Source organism: Macaca thibetana, chromosome X (assembly GCF_024542745.1).
Source record: "Macaca thibetana thibetana isolate TM-01 chromosome X, ASM2454274v1, whole genome shotgun sequence".
Taxonomy (NCBI): domain Eukaryota; kingdom Metazoa; phylum Chordata; class Mammalia; order Primates; family Cercopithecidae; genus Macaca; species Macaca thibetana.
In genome coordinates, this window is record NC_065598.1 from 54829550 (window position 1) to 54844620 (window position 15071).

The 15071-nt window shown below is 36.6% G+C and overlaps 5 protein-coding genes across 7 annotated transcripts in view; 2 read left to right on the forward strand and 3 right to left on the reverse strand.

The window, feature by feature from the left end:
- Positions 1-15071, reverse strand: part of ALAS2 (5'-aminolevulinate synthase 2) — a 425802-nt gene that overhangs the window by 381565 nt on the left and 29166 nt on the right. The gene's annotated exons all lie outside the window — the stretch shown is intronic.
- Positions 1-15071, forward strand: part of LOC126946538 (putative G antigen family E member 3) — a 275323-nt gene that overhangs the window by 252663 nt on the left and 7589 nt on the right. The window lies entirely within an intron of this gene.
- Positions 1-15071, forward strand: part of LOC126946562 (putative G antigen family E member 3) — a 248286-nt gene that overhangs the window by 220262 nt on the left and 12953 nt on the right. The gene's annotated exons all lie outside the window — the stretch shown is intronic.
- Positions 1-15071, reverse strand: part of FAM104B (family with sequence similarity 104 member B) — a 628193-nt gene that overhangs the window by 154628 nt on the left and 458494 nt on the right. The gene's annotated exons all lie outside the window — the stretch shown is intronic.
- On the reverse strand, positions 2978-9422 carry PAGE3 (PAGE family member 3). Of its 2 annotated transcripts, none has more exons than XM_050777118.1 (5): positions 9346-9422; positions 8354-8445; positions 7784-7892; positions 5078-5197; positions 2978-3080 (listed from the first exon to the last, which is right to left on the reverse strand). In XM_050777118.1, the coding sequence occupies exons 2-5, from the start codon at positions 8435-8437 to the stop codon at positions 3058-3060; spliced, it is 336 nt and encodes a 111-aa protein (XP_050633075.1). In that variant the 5' UTR covers positions 8438-8445; positions 9346-9422; the 3' UTR covers positions 2978-3057. The 2 variants fall into 2 exon arrangements, with proteins under 2 accessions (XP_050633075.1, XP_050633073.1); XM_050777116.1 differs by having other exon boundaries at positions 8354-8459; positions 9346-9418.

The following is a 15071-nucleotide window of genomic DNA, read 5'->3' on the forward strand; positions in this document are numbered from 1 at the left end:
CTAGGAACCTCTCACATATTTTGTGAAAATTGATATACCCTGCATTTTTCTCATTTTTAAATTTTAACCATAGATTATTAGTCTTTTTGGATCAAGAAAATATTTTTAACTTGCAAGTAGAAGAAATAGTTGCTATTTATAATCCTGTGTCTTTCCCTAAGCAAGGTGGATTTTAGGTAGGGTCTTTTCTTGTATAACTGTAAATGTGTGTGGATATGAATGGGGCTCAGAGATGCAACCTGCTGTCATTGTGTACAGTAATAAGGGTGTAAGGCTGGAATTAGGCAGCTTTGGAAGCTTCTTAGCGAGATATGGGGAATATCAGGCCAATAAAGAATTTTATAGAGGAAAAAAGAGATTTGTCACTGCTCCTTCTCAATCTCTAAATTAACTTTGAGAAAGAACAGAAGGGCATAAAAGAGAAACTTTCCTTCAAGGAAAGGACAAGGTCTTTTATTTTATTTATTTATTTAATTTTTTTTTTTTAACGTGCAGGTTTGTTACATATGTATACTTGTGCCATGTTGCTGTGCTGCACCCATCAACTCTTCAGCACCCATCAACTCGTCATTTACATCAGGTATAACTCCCAATGCAATCCCTCCCCCTCCCCCCCTCCCCATGATAGGCCCCGGTGTGTGATGTTCCCCTTCCCGAGTCCAAGTGATCTCATTGTTCAGTTCCCACCTATGAGTGAGAACATGCGGTGTTTGGTTTTCGGCTCTTGTGATAGTTTGCTAAGAATGATGGTTTCCAGCTGCATCCATGTCCCTACAAAGGACACAAACTCATCCTTGTTTATGGCTGCATAGTATTCCATGGTGTATATGTGCCACATTTTCTTAATCCAGTCTGTCACTGATGGACATTTGGGTTGATTCCAAGTCTTTGCTATTGTGAATAGTGCCACAATAAACATACGTGTGCATGTGTCTTTATAGCAGCATGATTTATAATCCTTTGGGTATATACCCAGTAATGGGATGGCTGGGTCATATGGTACCTCTAGTTCTAGATCCTTGAGGAATCACCATACTGTTTTCCATAATGGTTGAACTAGTTTACAATCCCACCAACAGTGTAAAAGTGTTCCTATTTCTCCACATCCTCTCCAGTACCTGTTGTTTCCTGACTTTTGAATGATTGCCATTGTAACTGGTGTGAGATGGTATCTCATTGTGGTTTTGATTTGCATTTCTCTGATGGCCAGTGATGATGAGCATTTTTTCATGTGTCTGTTGGCTGTATGAATGTCTTCTTTTGAGAAATGTCTGTTCATATCCTTTGCCCACTTTTTGATGGGGTTGTTTGTTTTTTTCTTGTAAATTTGTTTGAGTTCTTTGAAGGTTCTGGATATTAGCCCTTTGTCAGATGAGTAGATTGCAAAAATTTTCTCCCATTCTGTAGGTTGCCTGTTCACTCTGATGGTAGTTTCTTTTGCTGTGCAGAAGCTCTTTAGTTTAATGAGATCCCATTTGTCAATTTTGGCTTTTGCTGCCGTTGCTTTTGGTGTTTTAGACATGAAGTCTTTGCCCATGCCTATGTCCTGAATGGTACTACCTAGGTTTTCCTCTAGGGTTTTTATGGTATTAGGTCTAACATTTAAGTCTCTAATCCATCTTGAATTAATTTTCGTATAAGGAGTAAGGAAAGGATCCAGTTTCAGCTTTCTACTTATGGCTAGCCAATTTTCCCAGCACCATTTATTAAATAGGGAATCCTTTCCCCATTTCTTGTTTTTCTGAGGTTTGTCAAAGATCAGATGGCTGTAGATGTGTGGTATTATTTCTGAGGACTCAGAACAAGGTCTTTTAAGTCAAACAATTTTATATTCACATGTTGATTAAATTTTTATGAAAGTATCCTATTACTGGCTAAGGTCATCATGTACAGTGTTAGTTCCTTATACAACACTTTCAGAAGCATATACTTTGAGAAAAGTATCAGCATAAAAACATGAGCAGGTGGCTTTCAGAGTGATAGCATCATTAAAGGCATCTAAGCATTCAGAGAAGATGTGCCTCATAAGGTTTGAAGGGATGGGAACCTGGAGCTGCCCCTTCTGTCACTGCCTTTGAAGTCCTAAAATGTAAAATTGTAAGAGACAGAAGCCATACAGAAACAGATGAGCGTAGGAAAGCCTAGCCCTTCATAACTCACAATTTGTGGCGATTTTATTTCTAGAGAATGGAAAAAGAAGTTTTACATCCCAATTCACATTAAAAAGCTAGCATAATCTTGATACCAAAGTCAAAGATTGTACAAGAAATCAGTGTAAGTTAATCTCACTCATAATATATATATACATATACCCTAAATAAAATATTAGGACATAGATTATTGAAAAAGGATAACATTTCAAGAACCAATTATGTTTACCCTACAAATGCAAAGTTAGTTAAATGTACTTAGTGTATTCACCACAGTAATAAATTAATAGAGGAACAAATCCTATGATAATCACAGTCGATGAAGTACAACTCTTTGGGGAAAGTCAACATATATCCAAGAGGAATACTATCAGGAAACTAGAAGTAGAAGGAACTTCTGATAAAGCACATCCACAGATAAAATCTACACCAAATCATGGTAAAATGTTGAATATTTTCCATTTCTTATCAGGAATAAGATGAGAGTGTCCACTATCACGAGTTCAATTCCACATTGTACTGGATGGGTCTGTCCAATGCCATAAAATGAATTAAGGAAATAAAGAGTAAAATACTTTAAAAGGCAGACTGAAAAGTATTATTGCTCACAGATGTATGATTGTATATGTTGACAATCAAAAAGACCTAGAGACAAACTTCTGGAATTAATAAGCATATTTAGCAAGGTTTCTGGAGAGAAAAATCAATACGTAAAATTATATCTCTATACACCAGCTCAAACAGAATATAAATTTTCAAAAAACAAGCATGAAACACCTAATTATTCCTAGTTTAACATAAGCTGCACAAGACTTCTTTGCAGACAATTGTGAAACTTTATTGAGAGAATTTCAATGGTCAAGTTTCCAACGTAAAGACTGCATGTATGGTTTCAGCTTGTCTTCATTTAATCCGATGGTGGCCCTTCACCTATAAGATAAACATAACAGTTGAGAGTATTTTTTAGCAGAACTTTTTTTGATGACACTACGGGTTGAAAAAAGACATAGTTTTGGTTTTATGAAATGAACTATAACAAGGTAACCCTCTGGCTTATATCCAGTTAAACCTCTATAGAGACTTCGAAGGTAGGCTTTCAGGTGTATTAACAATATTTTAAAATCCCACTCATTTTTCTAGTGTATGAGAAAGAGTTTGAGTTCAAAATGATTTGATCAAATGAACCTATTTAAAGAAAGTTTTAACTAGAAACTAAAAACTGCGTGTAATTTTAGAAAAAAATCCAACTAGCCAAACATAAACATAAAACTTAGGAAACAAAAGAAATTTGAAATAATGTTTTGAATATAGGATAGCTCAAACAGTAATGCTACATTTGAAAGTGCTTAAGTGACATAAATAGAAAGGCTAGTATTATATTTGTTTTGTTTCTGTTGTGGGAAAACGCTAAAATATTTTTGATGAGTTTACTCCTTATATGGTTGTTTTAAGTAGGTTAACCATTTGTCCCTGTTTTCACCTGTGGTTCTAGTATAATTATCAATAATGCCTCTTTGCACATTTAAAAATATTCCAGTTTGTCCAATAAATTATATCGTCACACTGGTTGCAAACCATTATCATTATAGATGAAGTGTTGAAAAGAAATAGTAATGATTCTCACAATTTGGCAAAAGGGGGAGCAGAAGGAGAGGGAGAGGAGGAGAGAGAGAAAGAGAAGAGACTGAGGAATCTAGAAAAGCCAAATACAAATAAACAAACAATAGCTTATTTTTTTTTTGTTTTTAAATGATAAATAATTTTGATGGAAAATTCTGGCAAGTTTTAAAAGTTCATCCATGTTATCATGTTTAAATATTCAGTACTACTGTGGTATAGTAAATAATTTTATGTTTCGCTAGCATATCAAACATTGCATCAAATTGTGAAAATTGTTTAGAGCTCAAGAATGCATCCACTTTTAATTATATTACACATTCAATATCTGTCCTGTCTTGTTCCTATTTTTTATTGTGTATACTTGGGCTTTGTCCATTTTCTTCAAGATTATGCAAACTAGGGTATCCTCTATTCATAGATATGTTGAAAATCTCTTTTATTTACTAGCTGAATTATTTCCCTTAATGACTTATACCTATCTTTTATTAAGTATATATTTTTTCCCTTATGTTTATTTTGTGCCTGTTTCTTATTTTTTTATATTGAATGCTCATATAATTTTATATTTTTATCTTTTAATAACATATGTATTTAAGGCAATGATCTTCTTATGAGTATATGTTCAATAGGTTCCTGAACATAGCCCGAAAAATACTTTTAATCTAAATATTCTAATGGAATGGATCAGGAATGTAGAGCAAAAGCAGTAGACTAATGCAAGATAATTTCTTCCCTAAGCACTAAGTGTTTATATTAAATTCAGAAGCTCATGTAATTAATGCCTAGAAGTTTGGAAAAAAAAATGTATAAAACATACTTAAGTTGATTACTCAAATTTTAATATATTTGATTTTGACCCATTTTTGTAAGAGCAAATATGGGTTTAGAAGATAAGGAATTTGCCCAAAGTCAGTGAAATTTTGTTAGAGCTTGGACTAAAGCCTACTTAATTGCCTCAGCATGTTTCATACAATGAATATCTGTTACAAATTCATTAGGTATTTATTAAAAGCAGACCTTTATAAAAGTATCTGATATTATTAGCTGTTGGTTTAGGAACTTACACTAAAAAGTAAGAAAGTACCTTCACATTTTATAATTGAATGTGACTTTGACCCAATGTGGTAGAATCTATGATTCTGTTTGTTTATAAGTCAGGCTTTTGGGGACTGAACTATCTTTCAAAGAATCTTTATATACGAACTCTGTTAAATTATATTAGCAGTAGTGGTACCTCTGTATTATAAAATGTATAGTATTTTTGAAAACAGAAACCCCGTAATTTGCATTTTTAATGAATAACTTACCTGCTTCTGGTATTTTAACAGGCTCGAGATTTGGCAGAAATTCTCCCTTGACATTAGGACCATCTCCACGTTCACCCCCAGTCTTTGACCGAGTCAGTTCCCAGAGATAGGCTGCCAGGTCTAGCATGTAAAAATAAAAAAGGTTACCAATTTAAGTTGTAAAACGTAAAATATAAATAAAAGAATGATAATATTCACTCCCTCAATGTTATGAAATAAAAGCCTATAGGCTAGTGTGGTAATACATGCAATGCATAAGAATTTCAAGAACATTATTTCAGGAGTCTTATCAGAAAAAGAAAACAAAGTTTTCCAAATGTTATCACCCTTTTCTTTTCCCACAACTGCCCCAGACAGCTTAGTTGAACCCTCTGTAGGTATACGTTATTGTACTTATCATTTTAAGTTAGTGATTCATTTGAGTCTGTCTAACTAGATTATGAGCTCAAGGCTGAAATAATCTCTCTCATTATATTTACATCCCTAAAACCTACATATTGCATGGCATGAGTCACTGTGAATAAATGTTGAGTGAAAAAAAAAGTATTTAAAAATACAGCCCATACTGGTGAACACTCTGCAAAGCAACTGATCCATTCTCTTAAAAAATACCAGTGTCCTGAAAGACGAAGAAAGAGTGAAGAACTGGTCCAGATTAAAAGAGATTAAATAGGATTGACAACTATATGTAATGCATGATCTTGGAATCAGAAAAAAAAAATCTATAAGGGAAATTATTGGGACAACTGGGGAAATTTGAATATAAGCTATATATTAAACAACTGCATTTTTCATTGTTGAATTCCCCTAATGTAATAAAAATACAGGGGTTATCCAAGATAATATGGCTATATAAGAGAATAGTGGGTATGAAATCAATGTGGCAAAGCTGTAAACATTAGTTAATCTCGGTGAAAAGCATATGAGCTGATTATAATAGTCTTGCAACTTTTCTGTAAATTTTATATTTTTTCAAAACATAAATTAAAAATAAAAAAGAATAAATGACAACTGTGTTGGAGTTCAGGAAGACAGGAGTTAGTTTTGACAACATTAACAACAACTAGGATTGGACTTCAGACAAGATTGAGTGGATTCAGGGTGGTATGGCTGTGGATGGATTGGATTTCATATATTTGTTTTCCTGCATTACAAAAACCTCCATTTTAAATGACATTTTAAGAACAAAGCACAAAATGTGCTGTCCTTATATTTTACCACAGCGCAATCAGGGAATAAACATCAATTATCCAGGAAATCAGAAATTTACACCATGGATAAGATTTAAATTACATTTAAATTATAATTTTATGAAGAATTAGCTGAATGGATTTGTAAGCATATGACATATTTTATAGTCATGACACCCATAACCCTAACCTGTGGAGGTAACAAGAAACTTACTTTGTTAAAATAAAGTTACTTTTCGGTCCAAAGGTCTTATATGTTACTTTCCATAAATGAATTCCATATACAACGAAGTTCTTAAAACAACAGCAAAATTATTTGTGAATACAGCAAAATCATTGACTTCCAGCAAGAATAATGGGAAGTGGAATGGAAAGAATTTAATGGGTACTATTGTCATCATAATTCTAGGACTCTTTCAACAGTGAATTGCTAAAATAATCTACAGCTTGAGCTATGTAAACATTTTGCTCCAAAATGCCATAATGGAAGAACTAATTGTTTCATGATAATTGTAGGTACTTAACCTTTTGATGTTTCTAGCCATAAGAGGATTTAACCACCTTTTAAAAGCCACTTAAAAATTATACTGAACCAGCTACCTATATGCTAATATCCTGAATTGTTCAGCTATTAACTAAACTTTCCATACACAAATTTCAATCAAAGTAAACAGTGGCTATCATTCATTGAGTCATTCTCTGGAATCACATTCTGTTCCACTGAATTGGGTCTATTCCTATGCCAGTACTAAGCTATCTCACAGTATAGACATTTTAGTATTCAACAGTTTGAGCAAAATCATTCACTTTTTCTTACAGCAACCTAAATGGTAAGAAGCATACATACTTTGGAATAAAATACAAATTATTTCTCCACCAGTGAAGTGCCCTTTGGTAAGACACAATCTCTGAGTTTCAGTTTTCTTACTTATCAAATGGGATTTATATTTCTATGCAAGCTAGTTTAACCCAAGGTGTTATATATGATATACATATATGATGTGTATATCACATATCATGTATAGATTTATATCTCGATGCAAGCTAGTTTAATCCAAGGTGTGAATTAGTGTGGATATGAGATATATATATGATATATATATTCATATATGTGATCTATAGTATATATATATAATGCCTTAACACTCTACACATGCTATTACAAGTTGCTTAAACTTTTAATATAATTACTAAAAAGGACAGACAATATTCTAAGATCAAATTTAACTAGTGAAATAGTATACAATTCTGACTAAAATTAAACATAGTTTCCCTGGATTTGCTAATGAAGCACTCTGGCAAGCATAACAAGTAAGTCTTGGAGGTCGAATGCATTATACTAAGGGACTGCCCCCGGCTGCAAACTATGCCTTCTTCACTTTTCCAGCCAATTTTCAGGCAATGTTTGAGATCTCTTTCTATTGCTTTTTTCCCTCCTTTTACTTCCATATCATAATACATGATATATACATACACCTCCTCCATTCATAGGCATTCTTTCTTTCCCACCCTTCACCTTGGAACTCCAGTGCTCCCTCGTCTCTCTCTTGACCAGGTGTATAATCCTGACTTTCAATTGGTGGTTCCTGTTGTTGAAGTTGGTCATCACTGGGTGGCTCCTGGGCCTAGGAATATGAGTGCATGTGCAAATAAAAAGTTCTGTTATTAATAATGCATGTTAATAACATACATATACTCAGTATACAAATATATCTTACCATAAATAAGCCTAAAGACATTTTTTTATCCTACACAATTCTATATACTTATTCTTAATAGTTACTACAAGAAAAGAGTTACCCTTAAAAACTTGGGAAGCTATTTTAATCCACGCTGGAATGGATGTATACAATGTGTTATGAATAAGCAGGAGAAGGAAGCCATAGAGAATATTTCTGGGGAATATAAAAACATAACCATCCAGGTAACATTAGAATGCAAACATCCAAATCTATGTTTACTTCACGAGATTCAATTATTACCATTTATAAGCATGGAAAACCTTATTAATATATCAATATTAGTTCAACAACATTTTCACAAAAATAAGTTTCTAATAGAAAATATCAAATGTTAAAATACTCACAACCACAGCCCCTATTGGATGATTAGAGTCTTGATCATCTCTTCTTTCTCTAGATCTGGATCTTGTTCTTTGATGTCCACTCATGTTTCACTCTGAAAGTGGCATACTGTGATTCAGAAAATGTATGTAAGAGTGTATCATTTGACCACTTCCATGGCTAAACTGGAAAGCATGCAAGCTCACAATTACCCTGGGACTTAATTTTAAGATATTTTCAAAATTTTTCAGGTATCATCTAATTTAGCCAAATATGGCTGCTTGCGAAGTCATTAATGTTATGGCTCTGGTAGCAGGCAAGGCTCACGGCAAGACAGAGGACTTCTCTGTGAGTTTTGGTTTTACAATTAGACTCTCCATCATGAAGACATCTAGGAAAATACAGGTGGAGAATTGGAACCGGAATGACTACCTTTTGCCCCACTCTCATTTACTAGGCCCATTTCCCCCCTAAAATCAAGTTAAGTTGGAACGCACAGCCTCTCCCATTCCTTCCCGAGATGTCATTGGCGGAGGTGTGAAGTTGCGAAGCAGAGTGAAGGGCGTGCTCCTCACTCTTTACCGCCGTGGGGCACTCTGCAGACCTCGGGGCCGCGGTTATCAGGCGGCAGTGTTCCTAGTTTCCAGGCCCCTTCCTTACTGCCCACTTCGCCAGGCCACTGCCCAGGTGAGAACTGGGGAATCTGCCCTCCCTCTGAGAGTTCCAGGCGTTTCGGCACTCAGATTCCTCCATCAGCACGCCCAGCACTCGCCCCATCTTCACGTGATTCCTCCCCTCTTCGGCCCACGTTCCTCCCTCTTCCTAGCCCAGCCACGACGACAAAGGCCCATGCGGCGTAGCGACCTGGGAGGAGCCGGACGTCGACCGTGAGGCCCTTTTCCCTCAGAAGCCACGGACTGTGGCTTCTGTGCCGCAGGACCTGTCCAAAGCCCGCTGGCGCCCCCTCACATTCACTCACAACTAAATTCCCAGGAGGACTGATCTGCGGACCTACCAGCTGAGTCCCAGTCAGTGAGAAAGAATGAAGAGGACAGGAGGACCACCTCTCAGGGCACAGCTCTGAGCGCAGACAGCAGACAGCAAGGCACTTGCGCAATAATGGACACACCCAGCAACGGACATGCATACGGATGCAGCTTGTGTTACGTAGACTGAGGCTTTCCTGCCTCTGTTGACTGGGAGCCACAAGATTTCTTGAGTATTGAAAGGGGCTTGCACAGCTCTTTTACTTTTCCTTCCTAAACTTTTTGACGTCTTAAGTAAGGGTCCTTGAGGCTCGAGGTCAAATTAACTATCATACCTAATACAACTCTCATACTTCCCTCATAAATAGAGGGAAGAGGGATCATAAATACATGACATTTAACTGCGCCCCAGCCCCAGCCCAAGAACAGCCTTACACAGGATGGCAAATGACCAAGAGGGCACCTGTACCTGTTGATCCTTTTTCCTGAGGTCTAATTTGTATTAATTAACTCTTGCCTTTTGAAAAACAAACACTGTTATCTGAAGTTTAATGTGAACCTTTAAAGATGCATTGTTTTTTAGTCAAAAAGGACATATTTGATATGGGCCACTAGGGTTACCACAAAATACATAGTTGTTGATGAAATGTAATTTACATCTTTAATGTAATGAGCAAGAACAGCATTTTAAAGAAACACAATAAAATAAAATAGAAACTATCAGAACTGCATTTAGGATATACACATAGCGTACACACACACGTACAAACATACATGTTTACCCACATATATTTATGTTCAGTCCACATCTCCTGCCCTCAAACTGGGATTTACACCATCTGCTTCCCTAGTTCTCAGGCCTTTGGATCTGGATTGAAGTACATCACTGGTTTCTGGTCTCCTTCTTGCTTGTAAATGGCAGACTGTGGGACTCAGCCTTCATAATTGTGTGAATCAATTTTTCACACAATTTTATATATATATAAAATACACACACACACACGGATAAGGAAAAGGGCCAGGATATCAGTCCTACTCACTTCTCTTCAGCACTGTCCTGGTGAATCTAGTTAGTGCAATGAGACAAGAAATGAAATAAAAGGCATTCAGATTGAAAAGGAAGAAGTAAAACTGTATGATTCATAGATAACATAATCTTTCACGTAGAAAATCTGATAGACTCTATAAAACAGTTACTAGAAACAATAAGTGAGTTGCAGAATTAAAAATCGATATAAAAATTTAATTGTATTTCTGTGTATCATCAATACAAAATTGGATTGGCATTTTTAATGGTATGTATTATAGTATTGAAGAATATTAACTGCAAAGGGAAGAATCTGAATAAGGAAGTTCAAGACCTATAACACATTGAAAAGTACAAAAGATGGCTGAGAGAAAATTTAAGACTGAAATAAAATTAAGAGATATATCTTGTTCGTGAATCAAAAGAGTCAATATGCTTAAGATACAGTTTCCCCAAACTGAGCTATAGATTCAAAGCAATTCCAATCAAAATCCCAGAGGGTGTTCTTTTCGGAGAAATTGATAAACTGATCTTCTAAAATAAAGAGAAAGTTTTTAGGCAGAATCAGACAAGTGCAGAAACAGCAGAAACATATATACATGACTACAACCACTAATCAGACAAGTGCAGCTGCTCTGTCTGTGGAGTAGCCATTATTTTATTCCTTTACTTTCTTAATAAACTTGCTTTCACTTTGCACTGCAGACTCACCCTGAATTCTTTCTTGAGTGAGATCCAAGAACCCTCTCTTGGGACATGAGGTCAGGATCCCTTTCCTGTAACATATTTCTGGCGACCACAGAAGGGACTATAGTGCAGAAACCCTGACCCAACGGCTACCTTTGGGTAAGTGTTGGGGTCCTGTAACATCTCTCTGGCGACCACGGAAGTGATTATACTGCAGACACCCCCAACCAAAAGGCTAACTTTGGGTAAGTGGTGGGGTCTGGTAACATCTTTCTCGTGAACCACAACAGGACAATACTGAAGAAACCTCCCCAACCCAAAGGAAATAGACTGCAGCACTGATTGGACGACTTTGGGTAAGTAGCAGGGTATCAGGCTAAAGGATGGGATTGGGTTAGAGGCCCAACTTAGGGGAGTTAAAGTCTCTCCTAAGAGAGAGTAGATTAGAGGCCCCTCTTCATAAAAGGCAAGGACACTTGACTGACCTTGGGTTACAGGCCCAACTTAGGAGTGTTAGAGTCCCTTCTAAGATTTAGGGGGTTAGAGGCCCCTCTCGGTAAAGTCCCTCTCAGCTAAGAACAGGTTCGGCACTATGGGATGTTAACTGCTATTCTCTTTGAATTAATCTGGCTTGCACTCTTTGCTGATGGCTGTGGGTGACAGGATTAGGCACGTGCAGGATCGAGGGACATGGGGAGCATTTTCCTCCTCCAAAAGGGGAAACTTGAGAGCTGATGGGACTGCTTGAAAAAGATCCCTGCCAGACGACAGTAGCCGCCTGAACTTTTCAATGTCGCTGCAATGGGTGGGTCTTTCTCTGGCCTCCCTGATCATTTTGCTTTCCCCACGCGGCCACAGGCAATACTTTCCTTCTCTACTTTTTGTTTCTCTTTCTTATTTTTATTTTATTAATTTGTTTATTAGTTAATTTATTTATTTGACAAAGTCTTGCTCTGTTGCCAGGCTGGAGTACAGTGGCGTGATCTTGGCTCACTGCAACCTCCACCTCCCAGGTTCAAGTGATTCTCCTGCCTCAGCCTCCCTAGTAGCTGGGACTACAGATGTGTGCCACCACGCCCAGCTAAGTTTTTGTTTGTTTGTTTGTTTTTTAGTAAAGACGGAGGTTTCACCATGTTGGCCAGACAGTCTCCATCTCTTGACCTTGTCATCTGCTCACCTCAGCCTCCCAACGTGCTGGGATTACTGGCATGAGCCACCGCGCCCAGTCCCCTTTCTTATCTTTTCTATTATTCAGGGCGACCCTCTTGCCCAGAGACCATGTGTTGAAACTCTAAGTCGGAGGTTGGATTAAAGATGACAGGGCCCATCTGGGGGCAAATTTAAGCCTTGCTAGTTTGATATTGGGTGCTAAGCAGAGTGGCTAATGTCTATGTTTTATCACACGTAGTTTGCTCCAGCCAGAACAACAAAAAAAAATAATTTTCCTTTATGATGCAGCTTGGCCCCCAGGGTGATGGTGCTGCAAACCAGATCACTAGGGCTGCTCAAGGAAAGAGAACCCAAAAGCCTGTCATGCTGACAAAAGTGTAAGAATTTCTTACCAGTCAGATTTCTGGCTTATCTCTCTCTCTGTAAACGATCGAATGAATTGAAAAAAAAAATCAGTGTTTATCTCCTCTGTAAAGTTTTGATTAATGCGAAAAAGAATTAGTTCTAAGACTAGTCTTAAGCTGGTGTATTTTGTTCTATGAATTCATTTTTCTGTGTTGAGGGGTACTTCAGGGTAAAACATGGGCTTAGAACACTTGTAAGCCCGCTTTTCAAGACGACCCAGCAAGCTGGTCAGTAACTACTTTGGCTGCAGGTCCCTGAAACAAACAAACAAACAAAAACGGATTAAGTATCCACATCGTTTTACATCCTTGGGAGCTTGACCTTTCAACCACGTGGCCGTACTTTCTTTCGGTCTCTGCCTTCAGGGAACAGGAATTTTAGGGTTCATGTCATAGTTAGTTCTAAAACTCATACTGAATAGTTAAAAGCCTTTGCAAGCTCAAAATTAACTACTCTAGACTCCTTCTGGGAAAGAAGCTGAAGACTGCTGCGGGCTGTAGCTCACTAGCTAAGGTATGGGACTTTCGCAGTGGTGGTCCGAGTTCATATTCCTCACCTAGGAAGTAAGTCGTTTCTGGTTTAGTGTTGCGTAACTTTGTCAATTATCTTCTTCTCCACAGACTGTCTTAAATTTTCCTTTCTCTAAGCGCCTGAGAGGTTAACTTTAGTAAAGTTCAAAAGCCAGAAATATCGGCCGTTTGGCATAAGAAATACTAAAAGGACTTTATTAAAACATGCTAAAAGCAGATGTTCAAGCTCTAATAGCCAGGACTCCTTGGGAAAAACTCCTTGGGACTCCTTGGGAGGCACCAGAGACCCCTTTCCTGGCCCTGTTCTTCCAAGGGCTCCACCCTAAAGCCAGTAATCCAATTAAGAAACTTAAAAACTGGCAAATGAAAAATCTTACAACTACTGCAGTAATCATCTTCTGTCTTTCTGTGTAGCTATATATGTGTTGCGTGTAACATTTATATAAAAGAGCTCTAATTAATTGGCTTAACAATAAGCATTTAAATCAAATATTTTAAAAGCAAAATAAAAAGTGTAATGCCTTTTAGTTTATGTAACTTTAGTAACCTTTGGGAAATAAAAGCAGTTTTAAAAATTACTGATAAAATAAAAACATTTAGTCTAAATTATGCAGGTCAGATATTAAGTTTGTTAAATGCTTTAAAGTCATAAACTGCTTCTTTAACATTTAATAATTGTTCAATTTACCTACCTCAAAGCCATTAGATTCTAGATGAGGTCTCAGGACATGTGGAATTAGCCATGCCCTCTAGCTATACAAAGAAGATTATAAAGAAAGTTATTTTATATGCAAAAGGATCTTGTATGATAAATTCTTGTCCTAAAGTAAAATGACTGGTTGTTTAAAAGGAGGGATGTTTTTATTTTATATTTTTATTTTATATTCATACAGGAAGCATTATCAAATGTGAAAAAGTGTTTTGCTTTCTTTGGACTAAATTTGCATAAATATGTTATTGGTATATGTTCCAAAGTTATGGGAAACCCCTATAATTCTAATATGACTTAATGTATGTTATTAATAATTATAATTGTTACATAAATAATTGTATACCACAGAGGTAACAAATTTCCTTATCAATTGTGGCTTTACTAGTGGCTGCCCTAAAACTTTATTATCCACAGAAAATTGTTGTCTTGTTTTAATTTTCTTTAGAAGGTGGTTTATAATCCACTATAGAACTCTAGCAAGGATTCTTAAATGCAGCTTTCTGATAACTTTGGAAATTGTAGCATTAAAATACGGGAAACAACTTTCAGAACTCTCATGAAGAGCTAAAATGTTCATGAATATCAAGCAAAACCAAAACAAGAGTTAACTAAATTCACTGAACCAATGAAAAACTGAAGTAATATTTTAACTTTGCTTAAAATGCTGCTGATCCTTTGTTTTGTTTTTCAGAGTCAAGGAAACTTTTCTTTTGCGCTATTCACGGCTTTTAGAAGTTGAGTAAAATATACTCCTGTGAACAAAATTTGTAGCATATTTGTTTCTGTCTGCCCGATTTTGCCAGAATTTGGAAACTAGTCATGAGTGTTCTTAACTTATGGCAATATTGTTATTTGCATAAGTGCAGTAAGAATCTGTTTTCTTTTGTAACAGGAAACAGTTGGAGAAATTGATTATTTTACCAAGGTTTTGACTAGAATGGTGTGTTTTCCTTTAGGGAATTAAACTTGACTTATAGAGCCAATAAAAGCCCTGTGGGGAACTGGCCTCATACCTTGCCTACAACAGTCCCCGTGCAGGGTTTCTGACCGGTAGTGAGTAAAGAATGTCACTTTCTGACAGGTCCAGAAGCCCCAAGTTATCTTGGGACCTCGAGAGGACAAAATTACCCAACTCATAGGTATTTAAGGGTACAAACCCATGGTTGGGCTCGGCTTTAAAAAAGTCTTATCTGAAATTCCTTCTATGGAACAGAGTTCCATCAA

Bases quoted from the DNA above. Each gene is read 5' to 3' on its own strand.
- PAGE3 (XM_050777118.1), bottom strand. From the start codon at position 8,437: ATGAGTGGACATCAAAGAACAAGATCCAGATCTAGAGAAAGAAGAGAT. The intron at 7,893-8,353 runs GTGAGTATTTTA...TCATATTCCTAG, and splicing joins ATCCAATAGGGGCTGTGGTT to GCCCAGGAGCCACCCAGTGA. The intron at 3,081-5,077 runs GTAAGTTATTCA...TTTATCTTATAG, and splicing joins TGTTAAAATACCAGAAGCAG to GTGAAGGGCCACCATCGGAT.